The following is a 9,766-nucleotide window of genomic DNA, read 5'->3' as shown; positions in this document are numbered from 1 at the left end:
AATTCGAGGGGAGTTATACTTGAAACACTCCGAGCAGCATTGGAGATATTTCCATGTGGCTGGTGGGGATGATGTGAGACATGGAGGACATTCACATCTTCCCAGAGCATCAGAGAAGGTTGAGAGCGCTGCCTCAAGTGTTTCAAGGGGACTGACATTTATTTTTGTAATTCTTTTTCTATCACTACGTTGGTATGTTAAACTCCACATATGTGGTTTTCTTTCTCCTTGCCTCTTTGGATCACCAAATCGTGTTTCTCTGTGGAATTTCTTAGTCTTGTGTGTAGTTCTTGTTGGGAATGGTATCTGAGGAGTTTCAACACAGACACATTTATGTATTAATGGACAATTTTTTAAAGGAGATAGATTTCTTGTTGCTTTGAATGTAGATTACACCTCCACAGGCACAGAGATGAGACACTGATGCTGTCTTCTTCAGCTAAAACAAACGCTCTCCAGTTAGTTACGTTTCATCTATGTCAGCACCCTGCCCTTACGGGAGCTATTTCTGCTCTGTTTTTCAAACTTATGTCTTCCTATGCATGGCAGAATTGCACTCAGGATGGTGTGATGGGACAGGCTGTAAACCCTTCATCGGGGCTTATGATACGTTTGTCATGAGTTTAACACCCAGATGAATTTAATGAGTAAGCAGAATGACATGCTATTTATTTACAAGCTTCTCTTTTGCTAGATTTGCATGCCACTGTGCATGCTATTCCACTGTGTAGAGATGTGTTTGGATGTGTTTGTGTGAGAGAGATGGAGGAAGCAAGATGAAGGGATCTTGACAACATTTTCATAAATTCAGGAAACAGTTGCACTCACTGAAGCCAATGAATACAGAAACTGAAAACCTGACATGAGTTATGAAAGTTAGCAGTAAAACCCTCCTAACATACAGCCAGCCTTCTCACAGCTAGGCCTTTTGAGATAATTCCCAAAAGCAGCACATACCATATGGCAGTGGCATTTATTGTGGATTTGACACTCACGATTAGTGAATTCCTCTCAACTTCAAAAGCAGATAGCCTTTGGCAAAATCCTGATGGATGCATCTGGCAGGTAGAGAGGGGGAGAAAAAAAATACTGAGGTGAACACAGGAAAAAAAGAAATGTCTGAAATATTAGTTTAGAATAGTGGCAGAGACCTGCTGGGAGTGGTTGGGAAAATGCCTGAGCTCGTTTAAAAAGACAATGAGCAGATGATTGATATTTAGGCCCTGACCCAAACTTTTATTAGCAACTTTATAAACCTTTCAGTTTGGCTTGAGGGATACCGTTTCCTGTCCAAACTTATCCACCTCTATCCCTGTAGGGGGGAAAGCAACAACAGATACAGATGCAAAATTGCACATAAATCTTAATTTGGAGAGCTGTGATGGAACTCAAAAACCAGAAGAAAGAGAATTACGAGAATTTATTGTGCCTTTTCTTACTTTTTTAGAGGGGTGGAAGGTGTGTATTTTTCCACATGGATCAAGAAAAAATTCATTGCAGTTTTTTCACACTTAGGTATTGTAAATGATACCAGTATGGCTTATCATAATTAAACCATATTTTTTTTGTTGATATCGGGATGTCAGATGTACTGAATATTCAATAAAGTTGTCAGAATTAAGTCCATCTTGCTTCCCCCAAGTGTTTCAGACAAAATAATTCCAAGGTTTCTGTAAGATGTAGGAGAAATGAGCTGTCTTGCCAGTTCTCATAAGATTGTTAGTCATGTCACTGACAAGCCCTGGCATCTCTGTTCTTTGGAATTAAGACTTGAAATATCATGAGGAGGAAAATACAAGGTTCTTTCCCTTCTTTGTGGGAAACAGACGAAAACTGGCAACATCAGGCAGTTCCGGAAACCTGGTCACATGTGTGTGTTTGAAGGGAAGTTTTCATTCTCTTCCAGGTGCAGTGTGTTTATGGCATAGGTCCATCTTCCCAGAAGAGCTGAGCATTTGCTGGGGCAGGAGAGCTGAAAGTAAGCAAGATTTTGCTCCACAGTTACTGAATCTCCCAGCTGCATCAGTCAATGGTGGATGGGGAAGAGGGAGAGGGTGGGGTAGTTAAAGATGTGTCTGTAACTGCAGGAGTGCTTCAAGAAACCACAGCATGTCACAGCTCCTTTGTGTTCAGACAGCAATTAAAATTTTAGACCTTCTCTTAATGGCAGTTACAGGTTTTCATCTTCTCTGGGTTTTCATCTTCAGAAGTGGGAATCTGTGCTGGAAATGTTAAGATATTCCAGCGAGTCATGTGGGGATCAATGCAATACAATGCATTTCCTTTATTGCATGCCATACTCTAAAAATGTGTTCTAAAAAATTGTGCATGTATAAAACTAAAGCTACACACAACTCAATTGAAATATGTTGTAATACAGAATCAAAGTCATATATTCTCCACCTCTGTTTATATAATACACTGTGATCTTTAATCACATATCCTTTGTTCCCACATTTTCCCTGATCCATTAGTTGAAAAATTCTCTTCTTCACTTATACTTAACTTTTAGATACTGATTCATGTCATTACTATCCCAGAAATTGTCACTGCTTGCTCTTGTGATGTTTTTAGGGTGCTCGCTCTGCATAGACCTTACTTAATCTATGCAACTTAGATACTTCTACAACTTTGAGGTGCTTCTATTATTATGTTATAGCTTTAATACATGGAGGAGCTAACAAACTGTCTTCTAATAGAAGATTGACATCTTTAGAAAACCAGGGGATGAATTATTCCATATTTTCATACTCTTTGTCTAGCTCTGCTTTCAGTCTAAGAGAACTGTGTGTATTTATCATTCATTTTCGTGCACCTGGACATAGCCTGTGACCTTCATCCAAACTGCAGAACTCCTTAAGCACAGAAGTGACATTCAGCTTCCCTAAGAAGTGCATCCTCCTTGTCTGCTGCATCATTTAACATGCTCATTCCAACGTCTAGAGCAGATGCAGAAGGTTTTCATATACCAGTCTCATTCATTAATGTCATTTTCAGGACAGCATCAGTTTTGTTACTAAAGAATGGAAGAGTCTGTGTCCTAATTCATGTATGTTCAATTCATACAGTGTAGACAGTCATGTCTCTATCTTCTGGGTAATAATATTTTTTAATTAATTGAGAGGTACTTCCATACATATTTTCTGAGTGTATCTCTAGGTTCTATTTTATAGGGAAAAGTAGACTATAGCCAAACCAGAAGATTGATTGCCGTCTCAGGAAAAAAAAAACATTTGCATTTTGCAGCTGTGCTTGCTCTGCTGGAAGAGGAAGCAAAACCAGACAAAGCCCTGCTCCTGTGGTAGCATCAGCAGCTGTAAATCTGAATGCTTATGAAAAAAACAAAGAAAGTGTGTTGAGTGAAGAAATGGTGTTTTCCTCTTGTTTGTTATTTAATTAATTTTTGGTGGTTTGTTATCTCTCAGAAAAATCTATCTCAGATTCCTTTGCAGAAAAACATGAAGTGTTTATGTGAGAGTGAAGATCCTACTACTGGAAGATTGTATAGTTACGCAAAAGAATTTGCCTGTTTTGTCTCAAAAGTGCTTTCTGGAGGCAGTTATCATTGAGACTTATAATATACCCGAGACTGATGATGGATGGGCACTGCTGTCCATGCAAGGAAAGGCTCTTGTATGTGCATAAACTAAATATAAATGTGAAGGCATTTATAAATAGAAAAACCAGCAAATTTCTTACAGACTTTTTTTTTCTTTTTTTAAGCTAGTGAACTTGAAGGTCAGATCCAACTATATGTTGCATTTTTTGTCATATAATTATCATATATATGTACATATATAATGTCCTGGAGAGCAGCTTCCAGTCACTGACATCAACAGTTTACTTAGCAGATGAACTAAGAATAACCTTGGAGAACTGACCCATATCAACCTCTTAAGTGTAAACTGTAGCTCACAACAGTTTTTGTGTTTTCATGGTCACAGAAGGGCCTCAGTTGGGTAAAGGCAGAATTGTGTTCAAAAAATACGGAACTATTCTGCTGAGTGTTCACTTTATTAAATCTTGGAAAATGAGAGGAAACAAATCTGGAAGAGTGATACTTGGCAAATAATTTTTGCTCCCTTGTAAAAAGAAGGAAGGGACAACATCAAAAACAGCTTCCCTAGAAGAATGCGGGGAAGATACATGATAAGTGGCATCAGCTCGGAAGAGAGTTTAAAACTCTTTATTGGAATACTTTTACTAATGACATCTGTTAATCAAATCCAATTCAGAGCAGTTTTAGCCATCCCAACATTATTCTGCTACACACCAATGGGTGAGCGTGATCAGCCTGAGGTCAGTGTCTGTCTAGCAGTGGCCATCTGTGGTCACGATGCAGGTACTCAAGTCACATCCTGCTTCCCTTTCCTCCCTCCCCATTTCTGCAGTTCCATTTAGAGATGAGTTCCCCAAAGAAAGGTCGAGGAGTATAATCTCTCCTGTACTCACAGTCCTTTGGAGATAAGTACACAAAGAGATAGCAGAAAGAGACAGAAGTTCCTTTATCAGTCAAAGAGATTGGCTAAGACTGTTTAAGGGAGACAATTTTGAAGATGGTGGGAGTGACAGAGGTACATCTTTGCACAAATTTGAAAACACAGACATTCTACTTTCTGAACAAAATCCTGGCTATACCAGAATTTTGCACAGTGTTGAACCACAGAGTTTGAGAGCTAAGAGGTTATTGAAGGCATCAAAATTTTGTAATTAAATTATTTGGCCTTTTTAGGATGGTATTAACTCTTCCTGTGCATCATCCAAGCAGCCTGGATTTCTTCCAGAAAGAAAGAAATCTCACTAAATCTGTAACAGAGCATTAGCTTCCATGACATCCTACCCCAAAGTAATAAGTATAAATACTACTAATAAAAAATGTCCCCCACCAGTATTAAATAAAAGCCTACACTTGTACACTGAGAACATCCATGGGTCATGTCACCCAGATTTGAATTTGACAAGGGTTGTGTGTGAGGGTGCTTGTGCCTGCTCTGTCAAGGGAAGCTCTGGTGTTCCCAGGTTCCCGAGTGATGGATCTGCACTTGGTGTCTGTTGGGGCTCGGGGTGCCCAGGGCCACGATGAGTTCCCTGACCGGGCTGGGGACGGCGGGCGGGGCTGGCCTGTGCCGCGCTCTGGGTTCTGTGACATCGCAGGCGCCGTGTCACAATGGGGGCAGCTAGAAAAGGCCCCAGCGGGTGCCGCTGCCCCAGTAGAGCCTGGGCAAGCGGTGAGTGCACAGCAGTGAGGAGACGGGGCTGGGGGCTGGAGGAGGGCTGGGGGAGAAGCGCCGGTACCTGGGGCTGCCCCCGCATCCAGGGCCCAGCCCCGGCGGGAGCGCCTCGCTGAGGGCGCGCTGCTTGCTGGGGCAGCGGTGCAGGCCTTGCCAGCTGCCGGGGGCCCTCTCCTTCCTGCCGCCACATCCCTGCTGCTCCTGCCCCTCATTGTCTGTCTCCATTCCGGCCCCACTGAACCCCTTCTGTGTGTCCTCCTGCAGACCATGGCCTTACTGTCACTGCTCTTCGTGCTCGTGCAAAGCCTGATCCAGTACCCCCAGCCGGCTGGGGATGGGCTGGATGAGGCCACGCACCAGCGAATGAAGGAGCGTCAGGAGCTGCTGGACCGTGAGATGGCTCAGCTGCTGCAGGAGCTGGAGCGGGGGCCCCTGGAGCAGCAGGACGAGGGCTGGGGAGCCGTGCTCTTTGGTGCCCTGCAGCAGTGGCCGGTCTGGGTTCTTGCTGGCGTCCTGCTCTTCTTGGGCCTGTGGTTTAGCTGCAGGAGAAGGAGCTGTGACACCAGCAGCAGCAGCAGCAAGGACCAGAGCTCCTGCAAGACCTTGGGAGATGAGAAAGGAACAGAACAGAAAGAAAACAGCACTGATCCAGAGGAAGGTGGAGAAAACACTGACGTGACTGTGGAGGCAGATGACAGCAGCACTGAAAATGACAGAGGAGGCAGTCCTGTGGCTGTAGGTGAAGGAGACAGTGATGATGCCATTGAAGGCAATGACAATGTGAAGGTGAAGGAAGACAGCGATGTTCACAGAGACAATGGACATGATTTAAAGAAAGATGAGGGACGGAGTGATGGGGATGTGCCAGGAGACAGTCGTGGTGACGAAAATGAAGAAGAACCTGGCCATGTTGTTGGAAATAAAGAAGACCTAGATGAAGCAAATGAAGGAGAACACAAGGATGTGCGGGTGGAGCAAGACAAGGACACTGGAAAGGAAGAAGAAGGAGATGGAAATGAAGAAAAAAACAATAGTGTGACTATAAAGGTGGGCGACAACAATGACATAAATGAAGGTGAAGACAACATAGATGGACAGGAAAAATACATGGATGTGAAGGTGCAGGAAAGCAGTGATGCCAGTGAACAGAGAAGCAGAGATGTGACTGAGCAGGAAGATAGCAGTAAATGCGGGAATGAAAGTGCCCTTAATGGTTTTGCTGGACCTGAGAAAGAAAATAAGGATGTTACAGAAGAAGATGGCAATGATAGAAACAAGGTTGAAGAACAGGGTGATGTGAACGTGGAGGGAAACAAGAACAAGGATAGAAAAGAAGACAAACAAGGTAACGTGGCTGCCAGTGAAAAAGTTGGCAGTGATGGTGGCAAGGAAGAGAGCGGCAGTGGTGGACCCGAAGACAGAGAAGACACTCAGGATGCTGGGAATGAGCAAGGCATCCTTTTAGTGGATGGCATACAGTGGCCTGTGGAGGACCTGGAGAGAGGTTGCTCAGTGGTAGCTGAGCTGATGGAGAGCTTCACGCGTGTCTTTGTGGACAGCGTGAGCAATAGCTTCTACCCGGTGCCTCAAGAAGCCATCGGGGTGGGCAGTGCCTTTGAGGGCTGGAGTCCCCGTGGGTGGGATGGTGTGTACCACGTGCTGGTCCCACTGAATCCCCCGCCAGGGCACGTCTTCCACCTAGAGCTGAACAGTGCAGGGCAGATGGTCACAAGGACCTTCAGCGTCCGTGTGGAGCTTGCGTGCTTGTGCGAGAGGGAGCGGCTGGGCGAGAAGCTGTTGTGCTTCCTGCACCACTCGCAGGAGGAGCTGTGGCGGGAGCAGAAGCGCAGCCTCCTAGAGACACTCTGCACCGGCTCCTACTTGGATGTGGAGAAAACCTCCCGCTGGTTCTACCAGTTGGTGAGATGCTCATGGCTGCACGTGCCTCAGTCATACTCATGGCACTTGGTGTTTCAGCCCTGCAGCCGGTCCTGCCAATTCCAGCTGAGCAAAGGCAAGAAGAGCCTGACGGTGGAGATGCTCTTTGGGGTGCGCCAAGGGGACTCTGACATCTTTGTGGTCAGCCATCCCACAGAGGCCCAGAAAGGCAACTCCAGCATCTTTGTGAGCAGTCAGCCCGCCGAGGCCAACATCATCGCAAGCACAGCATGGCCTGAGACATATGCTGTGGCAGAGGCAAAATTCTTCCAGCACATCGCCAGGCAGATGCCGTGCCAGAGCTTGCACCTGAAATGCCTGCAGGTCTTCACCTACATCCTGAGGGGCACAGGTTTTTCCAGCTCTACCTGGAAGACTGTGGTCATGCACGTGCTGACCACCGTACCGCTGTCCCGGTGGCGCAGGAGGGAATTTGCACAGCGGCTGTGGGACATCATGGCGTACCTGCGCCGCTGCCTGCACTTGAAACACCTGGAGCACTTTGTGCTAGGCAACGGGAGGCTTCCTGCAGAGATCAGCTTGCCGCCAGCAATGCGAAGGCTTCAGCCACTCAACCTCTTTGAGCACCTGGCCCGAGATCCTGCTGCCCACCTAGAGGCGCTGCAAGCTTATGGTCGGCTGCGATTTCGCCTCCGGACGCTGCTCTCCAGCTACTGAGAGGAGTTCCCTGCACAGAGCTGTGCTGGGGGGGTCACACCCGATGGCAGCCACGTGAACGCTGCATAATTGTTGCATTTGTCACTGGCAATCCTGAAGCTGCTCTCCTGCTCCTGCGGAAGGAAGATGCTGCAGCACATGGATTCGTTGTGCAGACACATCTCTGAGTGGCCTTGCCCTTCACCTTCCAGTTACGACGGTGCTGTTGCCTAAGTCTATGAGGCAGAAACTGGCTCCACCTGCACATCCTCACAGAAGAACAGTGCAGTTGATGGAGGTTGCTTGAAATATCTCGAAGACAGCAACCTAGTCTGTTAGGGACTTAGTGTAGTCATTTAATGAGCTGTAGCTTTAATTAGACTAGTTTCTTAGCATTCCTTCCAGATGCCCTTTAGTCTCGTGAGTGTATAACTATTCTGCAAAGTTACCCTTAGTATAGAGAAATACCCTACTGTAGTTGCTTGTCTGCTTTTAAATAATATTTGAATATCTATGTTTGAGAAATTAATAAAAGAAAATAAGTTTCTCAAATTGCCTGAAATGTGTCATTCTTTGTATTTAACCCTCTGTATTTAGAGAATGTCCTTCCTATATCCCTATCTGAAATAAAAACTTGTTGCAAACAGAGATGTTGGATATATGAAGTATGCTGTCTCTCAAGCATTTCCATAGAAATGCATGAAGCTTGAAGTGAAAATGCCCTGAAGTGCCGGAAATTTTGCAGCAGAGTACTCCTGAATTTTTAGGAATAATTGGAAAAGTTTTCTTCACACAGTCACTTCTATACGCTCCTGGGGAACAATTCAGTCCTAAGAGTTGAAGTCAGAGAAGTCCCTAACTGCAAAACATGTGGTTCAATACATCTTTTTTTGTCTTCTCATAACCAAGGTTTTGGCACAAAATTGTGACAGTAGAAAGTAATTTTTCTGTTTTTCTCATTTCTCTATTCCTGGTTATCTGTGTCCTTTCGGAGAGGCCCTGCTGGTCTATTAATATAACCTTTTCCACCAGGCCTATATAATATTGTCTAGCAGTGAGAGCCACTTTCCATGCACAGCTTTACCCATGGTCAGATGCAGCTAAACAAAATATGATTTACTTCTTGCCATACATAGTAGAGATTCATGGTAGTTTGGAAGCATTTATTCTCTTTGCCTTTGTACCAACACATCAAAGAACAAATAGTGGCATTGCAGGTTGACATCTCAGAGTCTTCTGTGACATCACAGAGCAGCTGTCTGACATCACAGGGTGACATCTCAGAGTTGTCTCTGTGACATCGCAGGGGCTGTGTGACATCACAGGGGCTGTGTGAGGTCACTGGGGAGGTGACTCTGCCCCAGCCCCCCCTCCCAGTTCCCCCAGAGAAGTCCAACACTGCTCGTGCACAGCGGGGTCCCCTGTCCCCCCGCGTCCCCCCGCCCCTGGCGCCGCAGCCTCCCCCAGAGGATGTTCCACGAGATCGAGCCCAGAGCCTGACACAGGGCCATGGGGGGTGGGACAGGGGACAGGGACCCCCCGGCAGTGTCCCCGAGTCCCCCAGGGCCAGAGCCTGGCCCAGGGCTCCTTCACCCTGTTACCAACGAGGGCTTGAGAGCGCTGAAAAAATCCCCGGCAAGGGAGCAGCAAAAACCCGATTTAATATTGAGCAACAGCACCACAAAGTTCCTTGGCAAGAGTCACTCTGCTCCTGACTGGACACTTCAGGCACACCAAGGAAACAAAGCAACAACAAAACCAAACAGAATCCAGGCAATCAAACCAGAAATGAACCAAGAACTGTCCCTGTGAGAGTGTGAGACACAAGGAAATGAGGGCAAGGATAAAAGGAATACAGGCCCAAGAGCTTACAGAGCTCAAACTTAACAGGGCTTAACTTATACCTTAACCTTAACTTCCACCTTCAACTTCACAATTTA

General features: G+C 45.7%; 2 protein-coding genes across 2 annotated transcripts; both read left to right on the top strand.

Annotated features, from left to right (window-relative positions):
* Nucleotides 1–5,913: 5,913 nt before the first annotated feature.
* On the top strand, nucleotides 5,914–6,977 carry LOC137467274 (cyclic nucleotide-gated channel beta-1-like; the record flags this gene model as incomplete). The annotated part of the gene is made up of 1 exon (XM_068178772.1): nucleotides 5,914–6,977. A coding segment is annotated over exon 1 (639 nt), but the record flags the coding sequence as incomplete, so codon positions are not given.
* Nucleotides 6,978–7,084: 107 nt separating this feature from the next.
* LOC137467279 (inositol 1,4,5-trisphosphate receptor-interacting protein-like 1) lies at nucleotides 7,085–8,002 on the top strand. The gene has a single exon (XM_068178777.1). It carries the CDS (start codon nucleotides 7,269–7,271, stop codon nucleotides 7,845–7,847), a length of 579 nt encoding a protein of 192 aa, XP_068034878.1. The 5' UTR covers nucleotides 7,085–7,268; the 3' UTR covers nucleotides 7,848–8,002.
* The last annotated feature ends 1,764 nt before the right edge of the window (nucleotides 8,003–9,766 follow it).

The sequence above is a fragment of the Anomalospiza imberbis genome, unplaced genomic scaffold (genome assembly GCF_031753505.1).
Source record: "Anomalospiza imberbis isolate Cuckoo-Finch-1a 21T00152 unplaced genomic scaffold, ASM3175350v1 scaffold_56, whole genome shotgun sequence".
Taxonomy (NCBI): Eukaryota; Metazoa; Chordata; class Aves; order Passeriformes; family Viduidae; genus Anomalospiza; species Anomalospiza imberbis.
The sequence above is the reverse complement of the archived record's forward strand: the minus strand, read 5'-3'. Positions and strand labels throughout refer to the sequence as shown.

What these genes read in the sequence shown, in the direction of transcription:
- LOC137467279 (XM_068178777.1), top strand. Translation starts at nt 7,269, where the DNA reads ATGCTCTTTGGGGTGCGCCAAGGGGACTCTGACATCTTTGTGGTCAGC.